Genomic DNA, 20499 nt, shown 5'->3' with positions numbered 1-20499 from the left:
TTTGCCTAAGTAACATTCCTTTCTCCAGTGCAGTCTATGATGTCACACAACAGCAAATGTGGCTCATTACTACCCAGCTGCAAACTGCATACATCTTAACACCAACTACATGTCTACTAGCCGTTAGGACTTGGTGCTAAATATTTTACAACGTGTTACCACATGTAATCCTCATGACCACCCTTGAGGCAGGCAATTGGGACAGGCCTTTCACAGGGGATGAAACAGGACAGGAGACATGTCCTGTGACTTGCCCCAGGCCTCCCGGCTACCAAAGAGTTGAACCTGGACCGTCTCACCACTTTTCACAACTGCCTCCAATTTTAAGACTGAGCTTTCAACTTCACCGTGGGAACCTGTTTCTTTCTCAGTTCACGCTACAAACACTCAAACCGGCAGCTTTGAGAGATCCTTCCTGCCTGCTTCCTCAGAAGAACCAGCTGAAGGCTTCTATTCTGCCTCCTCGCAGAATCAGAACCCCTGTCCCCAAATGCTTCACACTGTTACCTGAGCAGTTCAACCTGATTCGATAGCCCCAGTGACATTCTCCAAGTCTGGCCTCGGGTGACCGAATGATACGGACGGACGGGCCAACCGCTGCATCCCGACACTGATAACAGCAGGAGAGGACACCAGAGCACGCTCTCTTATCACAGGCAGAAAGCTGAGAGCGGGTGCCGAGGGTGAGGGCCACTTCCTGTCGGGCTGAGTACCTGGGTCCCCATTCAAATCATTAACTATGCTCTCCACTAGAGAGGGTGCCCCATTCAAGCCGAGTGAATGAGAGCAGTGTTCATCTCCCGTCTTGTCTTGGGAGATGCTGAAACATGAGCCAGCAGGAAGGCTCATCTCCCCCGCACTGGGTTACGGTGAGTGAAACACACAAAAAGGGCCTCTGGCCGGATCTGCCTCTACAGCCGTTACATTACCCAAGGCCCAGCGAAGAGCACCTTAGGCTGGTCATGTGGGTGATCAGAAGCGCAGAAGCCTCGTTAAGTCCCAGGGCGAGAGCCTGAAGTCTCAGGGAGCTGGTTCTCAGCTGTGCTTTTTGGGATCTGTTCCCCAAGAACTCTCAAGTCTTTGGGGTCCTGAAGTGGCATCTGCCTAGACATGACTTTCCCATACAGAGCCCTTCATTTCCACAGCCCGGAATGAGGGCGGGAGCGAGGGCGCCCCGCCAGCTATCAGAATCAGGAGCTTGGCGCTGCCGCGCAGGGAGAAGTGAAGAGGGAAGAGGCGCACAGAGAGGCCTTGAGCCCACGCTACGGGCCATTTGGGCTTCGCCTGGGGAGAACGGAGTGTCCGAGTCCAGCACATTAGGCTGACGGTGTTTCAACTCTGGTCTCACCCCAAGCAAAATGAGCAGTTTCTCCTAGAACTGGGTGAACACAGTTTTGTCTCTGGCTGCTGCCTTTGCATTATTTGTACATACACCTACACACACTTTGTGTGGCGACGTCAGCATACGCAGAAAACTGCAAAGGGCAAGGAATTCGCCTTTCAGTGAACATCCCCAGGCCTGGCTGAAGCTACAGCGAAAGCGGATTCTCTGGGGCTGAGGTGCCCACAGCACACGGGGGACCCAGAGGCAGCAGCTCACTCCCACCCGGTGGCTGGGGTAGGGGAAGGCAGTACTGTCTGCTGCACGCACCCCAACCCTGAGGACTCTCCCAGGAGGGACCCGAACTGAAACAGAGGCCGGCCTGGAACAGCGGACCTGGGTGGCGAGCGCGCCAGACCTCAGAGGCACATGGCTGCCCGTGGAACTGGGTCCTGATTCACCATCAGCCCCATCAAATAGGAAGATCAGCACAGAAACGAGCCTTCTCCAGACACTTTACACTCACCCCCCACACCCATTCCCCAGGAAGCGTGCCGCAATCCCTTTTATGAGGGGACGGTCTCACCACCCTTCAGTGGGAAAAGTGGTTCGGGAAATAATATGACGGAATGATTGCACAGGAACCCTCACGATTACAAGAAGGCGCCTGTCCCTGTCTTTGGGGAGAGGAATGCTTTGGCCATCAGCAGCTCTGCTAGGCTTCATCAGAGCAGTGCCAGGAATTCTGTGAACTGCAGGTCAGGCCGCCAAGATTCAAAAGAAATGCCGGTGGCAAGTGTTTGCACGGTGATGCCAGAGGGGGCACCTCCAGCCACAACGCAGACGGATGGGCAGACCACACTGGCCGGTCTGCCCCTCGCCCCGTAACCCTCCCCAAGAAGAAAAGCTCTTACCCAGCTCTCCCCGGAGGCTCAGGAGCTCTTGAGATAGGGCTTTGTGCTGTTGCAGGGCTTCCTCCCGCTGCGGAAGACAAACATCAGGTTACTCCGGCTGTCAGGGGGGTCCCTTTCAGCTTCAGCGAGGCGCACATTTGTTATCGCCCGAAAGACGAGACTCGGCACTGAGAGGCTGAGATGTGAATCGTTTAGGCTGACAGCGTGTGTTGTTCGAAAACACAGCTGTCCCTCCGTGAAGGAAATCCGAGTTCCCCCCAAAAATATCTGTATTTTCTCAGGGCCTCATGACACTTCCACGGAAGGCACTGAGAAATGTTTACTCTGAGCCGCGCTCCGGGCAAAGCCTTGCCGCGGATGCGGACGCGCGCTGCGCTGAAGACGTGATGCAGTCTCCTCCTCCAAGGGCAAGCCAGGCCTAATCAGTCCTAGATAAATATTTAATGTTCCGGGCATCTGCGCCTGTGCGCACTTTGTCCTGTATTTGCAAATACTCATAAAAAAAAGTTGTCACAGTCCTTTACTTCTAAAAGGAAGACACGAAGTTTGTTATAAAGCGGAGGCGAAAAAAATAACCCTTTAATAAAGACAAAACTAAACTGACTTGACTCAGCTAGACACACGGTTTTCTGAAGATGATAACATTCGGAATCCGCTACAATTCTTGAGTAGATGCTAGAGAAGTGAATCGAAGAAAAGCAGGCAGCTGTCTCAGTAGTAACAAAGCAGTTTTCAATCTCGCCAGAAAGAATTTCCCAGTGACCAGCAACTCACAGCCATCACACATGCTCACACGCTCACACAGACACAGCAATTAGATACCATTCCTCACCAGGCAGAGCCCCCAACCCAGGGGGGGAGGGAGGAAAAGGCGGGAGTCACAGCTCCCTGAAAATGCCCCCCTCGGAGCAGCCCAGAGGAGCCCCCACCACATCTCGATCACAGTGTTGCAGAGATCCCGAGACCGGCCTTTGCAGCCGGGAGTCACTTGTCACTGAGCATTTCCCCTCATTCCACAGACCTCTGCCTCCGTCCCTGACATTCCTCCAGAAAAGCACTAGAAACAAATACTAATTACCCTTGTCGCCGCACATGGAGAATAGAGGCACATTTTGCTGCCGGAGCAGCCCATTTTCCAGCTTCTGTCTCCGATCCCCCCACCCCCTGCACTGCCCGCAAAGCGCACAGGTGGCCACGCCACCCACCAGCCGGTGTGTCTACATCCGAAGCTCCACCGGGAGGCAGCTCTGCCGGGAGGCGGGCCTTTGGTCCTGGGTTAGCCTTACTTCTGGTCCTGCAGGTTAGCGTCTGCCTCTGCCGCCGCGCCTCACCTCTCCGCACACAGGCTGATGCTGCAGCGAGTGCCTTTGGCACAGGCAGCCTGCGATCACTTAAAGCCACAGCCCTTCATTTATGGAAAACGAGAGCCAGACGTCAGGCTGATCGATGGGCACTTACTTAAATCTCAGCTGGTGCAGGGGAAAGGAGGACTGACCTGCTCTGCGTGGATAATGGAGTGATTCTTAGATTTGTGAGCGCTGTGATGCTCCCCCTAATTGAGGTCACTAGATGATCACACTTACTAACAGGAAAGGGAAACTTGATCTCTGACACCTGTATGTGGACGAGCCTATGAACTTGGTGAACAGCCACAAAAGCGTGTGTGTGTGTGTGTGTGTGTGTGTGTGTGTGTGTGTTGTGACTTGGAATATAAAATGCCTTTCTATAACTAATGGTGTTTTCTGCAAGATTTCATTTGAATGCTTAGAATACGGTCCTCTGGTGTTTTAAGAAAACGTGTGAAATTCTGATTTGAGAGCATCCAACACACCCGCACTGTCATTTGGATATTTAACAGTGACGGAAATTTAAGAAACACTTTCTCACTGAGTCATTTTGGCCTCGATGGTATGCCGAATGCTTGATTTTTAAAATGCAGCACTGAGCTGTTCTGAAATCACAGATCAGTTAGTCCAGGTTTTAAAAATCAACAAGTAGCCCTAGCTGGTTTGGCTCAGTGGACAGAGTGTCAGTCTGTGGACTAAAGGGTCCCGGGTTCAATTCTGGTCAAGGGCACATGCCCACTTTATAGGCTCAATCCCCAGGGGGCATGCAGGAGCAGCCAATCAATGATTCTCTCTCTCATCATTGGTGTTTCTATCTCTCTCTCTCCCTCTCCCTTCCTCTCTGAAATCAAAACAATTATATATATTTTAAAAATCAACAAGTAATGGGTTTTCTAATGTAGAAATTAAAAGTCTGTGGAAAACCAACCTGAATAAAATTAGAAGAAAATTAGAAGAAAATTGAAAAATACATACACTACATACTTCTCTTAATCTTGTACATTCTAATGAAGCTTTAGTTTTGTATGCTTAGTAATCTAGTTCAAGTATCGGCAAGTTTTGTCACTCAAGCGACAAGAAAATCAGAAGACAGCTTCACTAGATGCAAGCAATCCTGCAACACTTTCAGTCAACTGGCTTCTAATTCACTTCTTCCAACGGTGCCATGATTGCCAACAGAAAGAAGAGCTGGCCAGAAGTTCTACCACTTTTCAAACTTCCATAAAAAATTAAGTTGGTATATAATTTCCAGGAGTCACTTTGTGAAAACTTGTACATCCTATCACAGATCTCTACCAGGTGATGGTTTTGCTGATTAAAGGGCCTTTGGGGACAAGGAGTTTCAGTAGCATCTGCCATTTCTCCCAACTCTACCGCACCCTACCCTCCTGCCCTCCGTGCCCAGAGCCATGGACACCTTCCAACCTCTGTCAAGCCCAGGAACAGGAACAGGAACACCGTGAGGTCATCTTGACTCTTCTTTGTCTACCTGGGTGTGCCCGAGTCAGTTTTTCCTTCCTGGTGTGTCTTGAATTGCTCTTTCCTATTCGAACTACCTCCACCCTCGTCCTGATCCTCGCCAACCCTCCCTGGGCTGTGGGAAGCATCCCTCCACACTACCTGTCAGAGGGCTGCCACATCATCCCATATTCCTTGCACATCTAAACACCCGAGTCTTCCACTGATTTACACACACACACAAAAATAAACATCACCCCGATTCCATGAACCTCAATCACGCAACTGCTCTTTAGATTCCTGACTCCCCTGTCCAAGGCATGCTCGTCATGCATGTCCCACCTACGCACTCGGCAATGCCTGGTCTGCTTCACCTGGGCCCTTATGCAAACCTTTGGGGAAGGCTACATGTCAATCACAGATACCCTTCCCTCTTCTCCAAATGCCTAGACAGCATATTTATCCTTCTGGGTTGGTTCGAAAATTATTACTCAATATCAACTGACCAAACACCAGTCCAGATGCTGGGGAAAAATATGAGAGAAATTTAAGACATGGTCCCTGCCTTCGAGAAGGTTGGCACATAGATAGAACTGAAATGTCCAGGCCCAATTCTCTTATCATGTCTCAAAGCAGATGACCTCATCGGAGGGGAAGCAGTACCGGACAACGGAAAATCCAAGGGCTTTAACTATGATCCTCTGGGAAATGCTGGCCACAGAGCCCTGACCGTAACAGTCCCATACTGTTAGTTTCTGCCCAACTCTTTCTGGTAGCTTGCCCTTTAAGACACTTTACCCTTTACTTCTAGATGACAAAATGTATTTTGACACTAAGATACGGATTGCCTATTTCTTTTCATTCAGCTGCTCCCATATCAGTGTTCCTGTCTTAGATCATAAAGTCATTACAGTCCAGATAACAAGTTTATTTCGTTCCCTTTGTAGCATATAACATGCAGAATTCCAAGAGGGAGGTGGGACTCCAGATAGAAAAATGCTTTTATACTCATAAAGATATGAAGTGCTCCAAGAAAAAAATGGATTCACCACAATTTAATTAGGACGTCCTGGGCCACAGGCACTTAGCTAGCGTCTGGCCGGCATCCCATCAGCGGGCCTGAATTTGCTGGCTGTCGAAGAGCATGCGCAGCTTAGGGGTTTGCAGGAAAGAGCCACGTCAGACGGCTGAGATGTGGGCAACGCCCCACCTCCTTCCCAGTGCCCACACAATCGTGTCCACTATATTTTTTGTTCAAGACTATTTTACTTATAGGAGACTGCTGGTGTCACTCAAAATTCACCATTGTTTAGGTGCTACTTTATGTTAGATTCCTCCTGCAAAAATAGAATTGGAGGCACACTGGATGATCAGTGAGAGGTTTGGGGGGTGACCTCGATCCTGTTCAGGCTTACCTAGAAACTCATCCACAGACCCTTTTATGAAGAAATTGGGATTGCTACCAACCCTGTTCTCCCCTGGGGCAGTCTTCACAGAATGCTGTACAACTATGCAAGGGCAAAGCGAGAATTAGAACTAAAACCCTACTGTGTCCTTTTGAGGAATAGAAAATGTGGTATTAGTTTTCCAGATACATGAAACATTTCATAGAACTTCCAGTATGTATTGAATTGTGTCTGCCCCTAAAGTGGGAAAGTTACAGTTATTAAATAGACTTGCAACAAAAGGATAAAGTTAATGTTCCAGTATGCCCTATAATCAACAATTTTTACCCATAATCTAAAGCTCCAAAACCAATTAGAAAAAATTAGCAATAACAAGATATATATGCATATACAGATCAATCTACATCTACAAGTTCTATATTTACAGGTCGAAATATCAATCAATCAATCAATCAATCACTTCTGTAATAGAGGGTTAAGAGAAAATCGTTTTTGAAGAAATTGCTTCACTTTCCCCCTGGTTATGTCTTTCCTTCCCAACTGTTTTATGACAGTGCCCTGCACACATTAGGCAATCAGTAAATATTTGCTAACCTATACATATAAAAGCCTAAGCTATGACATGCACTGACCATCAGGGTGCAGACGCTCAATGCAGGAGCTGCCTTCTGGTGGTCAGTGTGCTCCCACAGCCAACCTCCCACGGCCAGCCAACCTCCCAGGGCCAGTCAACCTCCCGCAGTCCTTCCCCCCTGGCCGGCCCCAATCCGCCCAATCGAGACTGGGTGAGAGGGCCCTGATCTGCCCCCATCGCCGGCCAGGCCAAGGGACCCCACCCATGAACGAATTTGTGCACCAGGCCTCCAGTTGATTATAAAGAGCTAGCAAAGAACATACACATTAAGACTTCATATGTTCAACTCGCATCTTGGATTCCCTCCTCTCTACTCATCCGTTTGTGCATTCGGATATACATTGTATGTCTATTAAACATAAGGCACTACCATGGCTGCTGGATGGTCTAAGAAAGAGCTAGACACAGATCTGCTCCCAGTGAGCTTCCTGTCTTAAAAAGCAAAAACAAGCCCTAGCTGGTTTGGCTCAGTGCATAGAGCGTCGGCCTGCGGACTGAAGGGTCCCAGGTTCGATTCTGGCCAAGGGCACATGCCTGGGTTGCGGGCTCAACTCCCAGTAGGGGGCATGCAGGAGGCAGCCAATCAATGATTCTCTCTCATCATTGATGCTTCTCTCTCTCTCTCCCTCTCCCTTCCTCTCTAAAATCAATAAAATATATTTTTTTTTAAAAAGAAGCAAAAACAAGTGCTAGCTGGTTACCTATAAGGTAGAGAGCTACAGAAATGTAAGTGCACCTGGAAGCCAGACAGTAGGTAGACATAGAACTAGAAGGATCAGGAAAGTCTTCATAAAAGAGGGAGTTTTGACTGAATTTTTAGAAATTTGGTGGAGTCACAATTACATAGGCACTAGGACCTACATTAGGTATACGATGACATTCACACACAGTAAAGTATCCCTAAAACGCAGTAAGATTTTGCCCTGCTTTGACTGGCAAAGCATCTGTCAGTGTGCCCGTCCTGTGGGGTGATCCTCCAGGTGGGAATTGCTTTCTCCCACTGGACACCCAATACTGTGTCTTTGGCTTGTGTTTAGGAGCCAGGTCATATGGGAAGAAAGTACGTTTGTTTGTTTTTTAAGATTTTTAAATGGGTTTTGAGAGAGAGAGGAAGGAAGGTAGAGGGGGAGAGAGGGAGAAACATCAATGTGAGAGCAAAACATCAGTCAGCTGCCTCCTGCACCCCCTCTCCACTGGGAATTGAGCCTACTACCCGGGCATGTGCCCTGACCAGGAATTGAACCGGCAACCTTTCGGTGCACAGAATGATTCCCAATCCACTGAGCCACACCGGCGGCCATGGCTGGGAAGAAAGTATCTTTAAGTACCAGGATCACACAGAGTGTGGAAGGTTCATGCCCACGGGTGTTTAGGGACTGAGAACACAGCTGAAGGAAGAGCTGACTCCTGGTCCCCTGCTTCCTGAGGGGCATGGAATGCAGAACTGCCTGACCTGTTTAATTTGCATTTTTAACTCCGGCTGTCTGCCTAAGGAACATGCCAAATGTAATGTAAGTTAAATGCAGGTGGTGATGGGATGCCACTATAAGAAAGATCTGAACATGTGTTTGTTAGCGGGAAAGGCAGTAGTAGCCCAGTAATGGCATTTGAACAAAGGATGGAAAGGCACATAGGGATATTCATGGGGCATTTTCAGTTCAAAGTGTCCTAGATGTGAGTTCAAGTCTTGATCCTCCTCTTACTAGCCATCTGATGATCATCAAATTTCTTAACAGCTCTAGCATCAATTTCCTTCCTTCCTTCCTTCCTTCTTTCCTTCCTTCCTTCCTTCCTTCCTTCCTTCCTTCCTTCCTCCCTCCCTCCCTCCCTCCCTCCTATCCCTCTCTCTCTTCCTTTCTTTCTCTCTCTCTCTCTTCCTTTCTCTCTCTCTCTCTCTCTCTCTCTCTCTCTTCCTTTCTTTCTTTCTTTTGTTAATCCTCACTGGAGGATATTTTTTCCCCATTGATTTTTTAGAGAGAGTGGAAGGGAGGGAGAAGGAGAGAGAGAGAAAGGGAAACATCGATGTGGGAGAGACACATTGACTGATTGCCTCCTGCACTCGCCCAGACTGGCCTGGGAATGGAACCTGCAACCCAGGCATGTGTCCTAACTGGGAATTGAACCAGCACATAGGTCAATGCTCAACCAGTTAGCCACACTGGCCAGACGGTACTTTTAAATTTATATTGAATTAAGTCTAGTAAATGTGTACATTCACCAGTCATGGAGAGTAAACAAACGTATATAGCTGGGGCACAACTTGGCCCATGTGGGAACCTTCAGCCGGCCTGTGTGAAAACTGGCTTGAGGACATGAGTAGTGGGGTGTGGGGGCAATGGGGGGGTAAGGACACATATGTAATACCTTAATAAAGAGAGGGGGGTGGGTTGAGCCAGGAGGCCATGGTTTGATTCCTGGTAGGGCATATGCCTGGGTTTCAGGCTCCATTCCTAGTAGGAGGTGTGCACGAGGCAGCTGATTGATGATTCTCTCTTATCATTGATGTTTCTATCTCTTTATCCCCCGCTTCCTTCCTCTCTGAAATCAATTTTTAAAAATTAAAAATTAAAAAAAAAAACTGCTGCAGAAAGTCAAGCCACGAGACAACAGAACCAATTACCTCCAGATGGGGTGTGATCATGTGCTAATCACTCACGGAACACTGTTTTCGAGTGGTGACTGCTGGAGTTAAGTATGTACACTATAGTTGTAGATATGTAATATTTACTTACGTTGGTGAAATTACTACAGTATTTTTTTCAACATATGACCTATTTGCTAAAGTTTTTTAAAAATAACAGTGAATTGCCCGACAGTGTTGCTCAGTGGTTGAGCATCGACCTATGAACCAGTCACGGTTCTATTCCAGGTCAGGACACATGCCTGGGTTGTGGGCTTGATCCCAGTGTGGGGCGTGCACGAGGCAGCTGATTGATGATTCTCTCTCAACACTGATGTTTCTATCTCTCTCTCCCTTTCCCTTCCTCTCTGATATCAATAAAAATATATTTAAAAAGTAATAACAACAGTGAATTAATAACAATAAAAAAAACCTGTTAATTTAATTATAAGCAAATCTTGGTTAAAAGCATTTTAAAATTAACAGGTTGAATCTCAGAGGGAAGGCAAGGATGGGTGTGTGGGTAGGGAGTGATTAACCAGAGAACTTACATGCACATATGCATAACCTATGGACACAGAAAATAACGTGGTGAAGTTGGATGCAGGGTGCAGCAGGTCAATGTGGGGAAAAAGGAAGGACATCTCTAATACTTCAAAAATAAAGATACATTTTCAAAAAATTAACACGGTATTAATTTTCACATATGACATGCGGGCTGGAAATTTTGTCTGTTCGATCCAAAGTCTGTTAAATCAAGGTCACAAAGTCAAGGGTTTACTGTATAGTCTGGAGGTGCACCAGCGTATCACAGGCAAATGTCTTTTCACGATCGATTGTTGGTCTACGAGACTATCTAGACAAGAAATGTTTCCCCCCCAATTCCTGAAGAGTGACTCGGGCATCAAGTGAGTGGCAAAAGCATAACTGGATGAATTATATCGGGTTTTACCAATCATCAATGGAAAGATATTCACAAAACAACCCACGAACACTGCTCCCCTTCTCCCCCCACATCCCCCTGCCATCCTGGTCCCCCACTTCAGGGGAAAAGACTGCCGGTGGAGGGGGGGGGCACATATCCTTACCTCAGACAGTAGGTGCTGAATCACAACGGTTAATGCTTCAAACTTGGCGTTCCCGCAGGAAACAAGCTGCTTAAGGTGCAGGATAAACCGACCCTGCTTCTCCGATTTGGTTTTATACTGAGCCAACTCGAGTGTTTTCTCAGAGGAGAGCACATCTGGAGACGTCTGAGTTTGGATGCATAAACTCCTGGGAGTCTTTTGTCTGCCGCTTTCAACTGCAAAAGGAATTAATAAGAGGCAGTGACATATATGATTGTGGTTTCTAGAATAAGCACCATATGCATTCACATACAACGAGAGAAGCCACAGAAATGCATGTAAGTTGTGTTTACATAAGGAAAGCATGTGAATGAGAACTGGAATGAATCGCATATCTAGATGTTCGGAATTCATGAACACAGACAATGGCTTTCATTGTGACTTTAAAAGCTCTCTATGGGGCAGAGAAGTTATCTACATGAAGCAACCCAGAAACAGAAAAACTGTGTGCAAAATCATGTTGATTTCATAGCTTCTAATTTCCTAGGTACACTGGTACCGAAACCTGACTATCGCTGTTAGTCTGACTCTATATTCTGGTCACATACGCTGAAAGAAAAACACAAATTATTGGACTTTAAATGCCTTTCCCTCCCCCTACACATTGTTTATGATCTTCCCACCCTTTCCCTGCCGCTGGCCTGGTCAGTACAAAGATTTATACCGCCGACGAGTCACTTCCTCGTCTCTAAAGAATCATCGTGTACATTTAAAATCCACTCACATTTTGTCCCTTATCTTTAAATTCACTGTTAAGAGCACCAGACTCTTGACTATACTATTTCATTTTCTATCAAATACAAGCTTTGCTGGGTTTTCCCCTTCCAACTAGTAGTAATAGCTATAAATACCCTGTTTAAAGCGCATGTTAATAATACTCTCCATGACGAGTGATTACTCACTTTCTGTGCCAGGGTGCCCTGGGAATTACTCTTCTCTATTTTAAATGAAAACCTGTTCAGTTTAGGAGCCATTCCAAATGTCTCAGTCACTTTAAGTGTCAAACAGATTGGGAAAGCAGGAGACAAGCTGTTTAGCTTATTGAGACAAGTAGGCCAAATACTCAAAACAAATCTAAATCTAAAAAAATAAAAAGCTACCAGAAAATGTAAAAAAAAACCCACATGTTTCCTTGTTCTCACAGGCATTTGCTGTGGCATCCACATTCTGTGGTAACCAAGGCAATTTTATAAACTAATTATTTTCTCTAATTTTTCAGGGAAAGGAAAACTACAGTGATTTCTTGAAGGAAAATAAACAAAGAAACCTCAGTATTCATGATCCAAGAACCAATGGCCAAAAACAGAAAAAAAAAAAAAAAAAGGCATTCATTTTCTATGGCTGCTTTCCATAGTTAAACAACTCGTATCTGTACTCATGCTTGATAATTCTCAGTTCTAAAATGACTGAAATATCTGTTGTGTTTTCAAATTACTAGAAAAGAGGGGGAAAGTGTTTCTCCAGGATTCTTTATTAGTCATCATTAGTCATTGTCTGTCAATAATTGCCAATTCCCCAGATGGAGAAAGTAACTGAGTTAACAGTCGTAATATGAAAGTCCTGAAGGAAGAACAACTTTATCCAGTCACTATATTAATGAAAAAAGATCTAAATATTTTTAAATTATGTCAAAGTATCTGAGCTTTGTATTCCTTTATTTCATCGTTTCCTAAAATGTTCTTAGAACTCTTCTTTTTCCCATACATATAAGAATAATTACATAATGTGTTACTGTTCACAGAGGGTCTCACTTTCCTCTCTTTCCATTCTCCCCGTCACCCTTGGTAGGGAAGGTGGTATTCAGAGATGAAGGCCTTGCCCAGGTGTAGACAGGCAGCTTCTATGGGACAGATTCAAGGTCCGGACCTAGGTCTCCGAAGTCAAGTCTCTGCTATTCCCATACATTTTGGAAAGGGAATATGGGGTGGAAATGTAATATATTTCATCACTAAAACAAATATGTATGCATTAACCTTGATAAGATGTTACTTTAATACATTCAAGCCCATTATCTGAGAACTCTTCATTTCAATAAACTTACATATAAGCATCGATTTCATACAGTGTTTTTTATATTTTACACAAAACCAAAAACAAAACAACAACAAAAAAACCGGGACAGCAATAAACACTTTTAAGTCTTTGACCACCCAGAATGTACTGCAACATAGGTAGATAGATGCCCACGCCCATGCTCCTGGTTGGTATCACTGCTGTATGTCCTACCAATACTTATTAAAATATTCATTTACTTATTGTACATTGCTTTTAAATTCATCATTTCTGGAATCCTTAACAATGTTTGATTTTCTTTCTACAATTTTATATGCTAATAATTTTTTATACTTTAACACAATATCAAAGTTTAAAAACTGTAAGGTTATAATTATTTACAAAATCTGAGTGGCAAATCTTTCATATTAACAGTTTTAGAGAAAACATTCTTTAGTATTCTCATCTACTTACTCTTTCAGATGAATTTTAGTATTCAACGGTAAGTTTTAGTAAGTTTTTCATAAGAAAATATATTTAATTAAATGCAAGTTAGCATATTAAACATTGTTTTTCGCACTGAGGTTCAGAATACAGGGACTACCTTTATAGCACCAAATTTTATATTTTCCTGCAAATTACCTCCTATACCAAAGTCAGGCCATAGTTAAGTATTTACGTTTGGCTCCTTGGTGAACTACTTTTTTCCCCACTGTATTATCAAGATTTTTTTAAAATTTTAACTTACAACTGTATTGAAAGTATTTGCTAGAGAAGTAAGGGAGGGAACGAGGCTGCTTCAGTAAAACCCAAGCTGTCCTTACACCAGCCTCTTTTTCCCTCAGGCTTTCTGAGTGGCCTGAGAACTGGAATTTCAAGAGCGGGGGAAGCCCATTCATCAGCATCTGCTCCTGAGTGTCCAGCCCTGAAAACCCGCGACACTGCTCTGTCTTGGGAAGTGATCAAAATCCTCAGATCTGTCCATCACGCTGCAGCGCTAAATGCTACCTGAGAACCTCATTTCAAGCATTTAAAACGATTCTGGTCGTGTCTGTCTGCATAATTTCATTTACGCAAGTTGATGTTTGAAGACATAAAAGCTGGGTGAGAATCCTTCTCTGACACACCCTAGCACAAACTATTGGATTCACAGCTGGGAAGCCAGAATTTATCCACTTATGAATCCTACAAGGGAGAAAAATGACATCTATAGAGCGGTTTTCACTGCAGACTTGTTGGCAAAGAAAAGGTTGAAGAAACAACCCGAATGTCCATAAGTAGAGGACTGGTTTAAAAATCACAGTACGTTTATATAGTGGAACACCACAGCTGTGGCAGAACTAAGAACTCTTGTGGTAAATGAAAAAAAGCATACTAAGGAACAATGTAGATAATATGCCCTATTGTATAAAGATGGGAATATAAGACCACATTTTATTTTCTTCTCTTAAAGGCATAACAAAGCTATTGCATAATACACATAAAAGTACTAACAATGTTTGCTTTTCCAGAGAAGAGAACGGGAACAAGACAGATACAAGACATTCTAACGCATTTTTCATACTTTTTAACCACATCGTAAATATTACCTATTCAAAATGAAAAAGTAGTATTATTTTTTTTTAAAGATGGTTAAAATGAATTCTGAGCACTTAAAATCTTTATTTAACACTTAGCTATGGAGAAAACATAGTCCATCTGTGTTTCTTCCTTGGGGGATCTAGACAAGATTCTAAATAACATGAGTTTTATTGTATGTGAATACTCAGAATAGATTTACATTTAAGGAGAAAAGAAAACAGACATATTATCCTTCTAAGAGAACATGTCTTCAAATGGTAACAAAAGAGCCAATACGCTAACAAGCTGCACTCTACCTAGAGCTGGAAAAGCAAGTTGTGACCTCAATCTTCCGCTCCAAACACTGAGCTCCCTGAGGACAAAATTGTACCACATGGTAGCAGATGACCCAATCTGAGCATCCTTCTCACCCTCCTCACTCCTGACTCAACTGAAGATCAGAGATGATGCAAAAGTCTCCGGTGATGCTCAAAGCCCCAGTGCTCAAACATAGGGTATTTCATACTACTAAACACAACAGTTTCCCTTAAATCCCACAGGATTCATTATGAATAGGAAATGAGCATAATGTGAACCAAACTTTGCCTTTACATTCCATTTATTAGCATATTACCTCTTTGATAATAAAAGCTGTATTTAAAGGCATAAAATATTCTATTATACCTATTAACAGGATATGTTCTGATTTCAAAGGATCAATTTAACCCGAAGCTTTTAAATTAAACGCTAACTTCTACATAGATTCAGATGTCTCTCAACAAGGTAATTATCTAATTACCACTATCATGTCCAGAGCCAACCTTCCCAGGATTCATTCTAATGAAACTGAAACCTCCAACAGGAAAACAAAAGTCCTGCATCAAAGATATTTACTTGAAAAATAGCAGGATAACATTGCTTGCTATCTTGGTTCTTTCTCCTCAGAAACCTCCAATTTAATAAAAGTTAAAAACTAGCCTAATGATCTTATTTGTCATCTTCTTAAAGTAGCAGACAATGAGGAACAGAACCACTTTTTTCAGGCTCAAGTCACTCAAGCATATAGATCCCCATCTCAAGACTCAACACCATTTTTGAGAGACATGGACTAACCATCGTCACATACTAGCTGCTGAGGCCACATCCATCCTAAGGCCAAACAAGCCATTTACTGAATATCCTGGATTTCTAAATATTAAAATCGACTTGGAGACAAGACCTACCAGGAGAGCGCCTTGGTTTCCATGAAACACACAACTAAACACAGAATGTAGTCATAATGTTGCCTGGTGTCTTGTAGACTCATTGATCTACTCATTCACTCACCAAATCTTTATCAGAATCTACCATGATGGTTTTCTGTGGTCGCCAGACCTTCCCTGGGGTCCTGGGGAGCAAGGGAGGCATGTAGAAGAGGTTGGTAGTATACAGGGAGGCCTGAAGACGCCAAGGGGGTCTCTGCTGAATTGATTTTCCCTAGTATTAATCTCTTCCTGTTGGACTCGCACACATCTACCTATCTGAATGCGAGGGAGTCATTAGGTGGTCTGTGCTTTTTATGAGATACCGCCTTGAAAACGAATGTTTGTGGGTGAATAAGATGTAGGTAATGAACTAATGGGCGAGCGAGCATTCTCTTTCTACCCGCACCCTGGAGAGACAACCGCTTCCCTTCTCTCTACCTTAATTTGAACCGATATATCTTAAAACCTTAGTAGAAATACCTATCTCTACACAAGTCCTTCCGGTCAGTATTTCCTCAGCCTTAGACGGTGGGTGTGTACTCTGGGATATTCCACGAAAGCAAAGCTCTGAAGTGCAAATTATTGGGCAATGTGTGTTCTGGTAAGAGGGAGTGCCCAGTTAAGAATCGATGGCCCAAATGACACTCCATCCAGTGAGTGTCTACCTGATGTCTTCCTCAACAAAGTGGCCCTTGCTTTTAAGGAACTTCTTGGCAGCAGAGACAGAAATAGGTCATCGACAATGGCAATATGATTTGATAATGAGAGAGCAGAATGAGTACACAGACTGGGGAGGGCGCAGATGATCTGGGGTTGTCAAGAAGGGGTTCTACAGACAGGATAGACATTTGCACACTTGGCAGACAGAGAAGGCCAGAAAATACAAAGGCATAGAGAGGTACAGGAGGCCCTGGAGGCCCTGGGAGCCAGTGCTCCTGGTGTTACAGCAAGATGAAGTGGCGGGCAGCATGCATGGGGGCGAGAACATGCGTGCCATTCAGGGTTTCATCTGGTAGGAGGCACAGAACAACGCTGAGCCGGAGGCTGGAGGCGTGTGGGAGAAACTCTGAGGGGGGATGGTCAGGAGGGAGCCCAGCAGGAGACACTCAGGGGTCAGCGGCAGTAAGAACAGGCAGCAAAACATAAATGTGTCCATGAGGCAAAACAGGAGGATTAGTGACCAGCTGGACCAAGGGAACCCGGGGTGAGTCACACGTTTCCAGCTAGGAAATAACACGAAGAGGAGTAGATTATCGCTTGGGAATGTGAGGGCAGGGAGAGGGGAAGGTGTGGGTCAGGGTGAGGAAGGTGTGGGTCATGCGCTAACACTGCTCTTTGTTCTCCAAAGAGAGTCTATTCTAAACTCACCTGCTCCACAGAACTTTCCAAATTCAGTCATCCGCCATCTCATTTTCCTGAGGAGCAACCAGCTCTTTATTTCCCACTGACCTGCATATTGCTCCTAACACACACTATTAATAGACTGTCTAGTGGTCTCTATGAACAGTGACCCACAGTAACCTGGACCTTACCAAGATAGTTAAGAAATAATTGTTCACGTCATCAATTATTGGTTTAAGTTTGTATAAAACTTAACAATGTAGGAATAGAATACCCACTGCAAATGCTCTACTGATAAACCATTAATTTTTTTTAACCCATTTTAAGTATATAAAAACCACACCTAAAGTTGAGAACATTTTCTCTCAATGTATTATTTTAAACCTGAAAATTAATTCATTTAAGGGATCAAAATATTAATCTCTATGTTCAAACAACAAAGTGACTTGAAAGTATTTAATTGACATAACTACAAAATAGGTAATCATTACCAAAAAACTTCCGTGTCGTAAAAGGGAAAAAACAATAAGGTCTATTGCGAAATTCAGCCTATTAAATGATGTACTCCCCTTACGTATAAGCAGCTAAGAGTCAGCTTTTGAGAAATCACTGTTTTGCCTCCTCTGTGGCAGAAACTACAATAAGGCTTTAACCCTCTCATACCTGCATGTACTATAGAGAGTGGAGAAGTCAGACACTCAATATCCCAGAGTCCCTTGTGGGTAGAGACAGCCATATGACAAGACTTAGCCAATGAGATGTAAGCTTTAGTGATTTGGCACCACCCCTTCCCTATTTTTTCCTGCCTGGAGCAGCCATTGTGAGATCATGAGGCAACAATCATGAGGAAAGTGCTGAGAAGCAGCAGGGAAGCTGACCCTGACGTTGCTGAGCTACTGAACGACGTCGGAGCTGCTTTGTAGGCGAGACACAAGCGCCTTCTTCGTTGTCTTAACAAACTGCAGCTAAAAGCAATTCTGCTTGACAGTCTCAAAAATGAATACCAAACAAAAGAACATAACTGGATGACTTTCATTCTAATTAAGCACATGTCGTCACATTCTGCCTCACTCTGACAGAATATCAGGTCAGTCAGAATAGTTCTCTTCGCTCTGGCCGGTGGCTCAGTTGGTTGGCGCATCCTGTACACCAAAAGGTTTCGGGTTCAATTCCTGATCAGGGCATATACCTAGGGTGCAGGTTCCATAGCCTGTTGGGGACATAGGGGAGGTACCTGATTGATGTTTTTCTCTCTCTCTCTCTCCCTCTCCCTTTCTCTCTCTTTCTAAAATCAATTTTTTTTAATTACCCCCAGGTGAGGATAACAAAAAAAAAAAAATAGTCCTCTTAAGTGCAGCTTTAGGTAAATGAAAATATTTTCTGTTAATAGTTCTCATGCCCTTTCCTCAATGTATTTGCATATACATCTCTCCTTTTTGCTATAATAATTGCCTTTTTAAAATCTTCACCAAAGGATATGTCCTCATTGACTTTAGAGAAGAAGAAGGGGGGGGGGGAAGAATCCTCAATGTGCTTTTTAAATATATATGTATTTATATATTATTAATTTATATATATATTAATTTACATATATGTTAATTGATTTCAAATAAGGGAGAGGAAGAGAGAGAAACACCACTGATGAGAGAGAATCATTAATTGGCTGTCTCCTGCACATCCCCTACTGGGGATCAATCCCACAACCTGGGCATATGCCCTGACTGGGAATCGAACCGTGACCTCCTGGTTCATAAGTTGACACTAAGCCACACCGGCTGGGCTATCGATGTGCTTTTAAGGTCACTAGCTCAGCAAAACCAACTCTATTTTTCAGTGCAAGTAACTTCACTTGAATCAATGAGAGCATTTCCTCAAAATGGCACTTTTCAGAATAATTAATATCGCTCTCTCCAGCTTCACAGAAAGCCTGAATTCTAATCCAACTGGTGGCAAGAACTATATCTCCTTAGAAGATTCGTTCCCCTTCACTGACTCATTATAAAATTTGAACTGATACCTTCAGGCAAGATTCTGAAACAGACTGAGCTGAGCACTTTGGCAGGAGACCATGGCCAGCACTCGGGTGGTCAGTGAAGCCACTCCTGGGCCTCAGGCGATGCCAGCCTTTACCTCCCGCTGACACCTTCAGCCATGCCCGGTACCCTGACATCACTCAGAACTCCCGAGAAATTCTCTCTTTCTTTCTTGGCCCTTGTTCATAGAGGAAATTACATGCTGGCTCCAACAACACACTCTTGTCGACGGTGCCACACAGTAACAATACACAGACACGCCCGGCACACAATGTCATGTGAGGGTTCGGTGACAGAGCCTGTTCCCGCTGGGTCCCTCTGAACACCATCCTTACCGCTGGCACCTCTCTCTCCACAGTCCATGCCCACAGTGTGGACCACCTGGATAAAGACACCCTCACCCACGGGCGCCTCACCCATGCCCCGTCATGACTACTTGATGTTCTGTGTCTGTCTCCCTCCATTAAATTGTGGGCTGTGTGGAGACAGGGGCCACGTGTGACACAGTCCTGGCTCTATCTGCAGCATCTAGCATTGTACCTGACACATACACACGTCTAATAAGTATTTATTTATGAAATGAATGAATGAATGGATCCTGCAATGTGAAAAGGTTTAGAAACAGGGGAAAGGCTGGTGCCCAAAACCAAAAATATAAAATCATTCAAATAGCCTGAAGTATTAGGTTAGGGGATATGAAACTGTCCATATTTTTTACTTGTAAAAAGAGTAATTTCCAATGCTCCAGCCTAATAGCAAAGCCTGAGATAGAGGAGTGGCAGAGGATAAAAACAAATAGAGATTTCCTATGACAGAGTCTTAGATTTTTGCAACCAGTTAGTTACGGCCAAATGACCAAGAGCAAGGATTCCAAGGTGACAGGTTTAATGACAGGACAAGGGAACAACATGGTGTCACAAAAAGAAATAAATAAATCCGGCATATTAACTGAGTTTGAGAGAGAAGGAGAGAATTCGTTTCGATACGATGAATTTTTAGGTGTCAGTAATACATCCAGAGAGTTTTAAACCTATAGCCAGAAAATCCTCGGAATTTCAGGTTAAAGGGGTTTCGGAAATCATCTCATCGGATTCCTTTCTGTTGTAGCCTGTATGGTTACTAGTATGTGATCAAGGTCTCTGACGTGATGACCAGCAAAACCAAGGCAACAAACCCCGGGCTCCTGGAAACCTGGTCACCACCACTGCCACTAGGGCAACCAACACAACCTCCCTTAGTAAGAATACAGACACTGCTACTGCCTGCAGCCACACGGAGAAGAAAAGACACAGGGTCTTCGTCATCCATTCTACTGGGAGACTTCTCCGTCCTTAAAGGTATATCATATGGATAAAGCTCACAAAAGATTCTTACTGGGGGTGAGTAGAATTAAATACTTGACATAATTTTAAAATCCTCTCCACGCACAAAACCCTTTTTTCCATCCCTACTATCTGCTGGATCTAACAGAATTAGAGCAAAATTCACAGCCAGGAAAATCTG

General features: G+C 44.3%; 1 protein-coding gene across 3 annotated transcripts in view; it reads right to left on the bottom strand.

Annotated features, from left to right (window-relative positions):
* Positions 1-20499, bottom strand: part of MTUS1 (microtubule associated scaffold protein 1) — a gene marked incomplete at its 5' end in the record, with an annotated part of 94404 nt that overhangs the window by 22599 nt on the left and 51306 nt on the right. For 2 of the 3 annotated variants that reach the window (XM_081084728.1, XM_081084729.1), the window contains 2 exons: positions 2236-2302; positions 10788-11002. In XM_081084728.1, the coding sequence (XP_080940854.1) occupies positions 2236-2302; positions 10788-11002 (282 nt within the window). Of the gene's footprint in view, positions 1-2235; positions 2303-3313; positions 3368-10787; positions 11003-20499 lie in introns of those variants that run through there. The other variant, XM_081084730.1, reaches the window with a different exon arrangement.

Source organism: Myotis nattereri (assembly GCF_964212035.1).
Source record: "Myotis nattereri genome assembly, chromosome: 2".
In the NCBI taxonomy this organism is placed as follows: domain Eukaryota; kingdom Metazoa; phylum Chordata; class Mammalia; order Chiroptera; family Vespertilionidae; genus Myotis; species Myotis nattereri.
The sequence above is the reverse complement of the archived record's forward strand: the minus strand, read 5'-3'. Positions and strand labels throughout refer to the sequence as shown.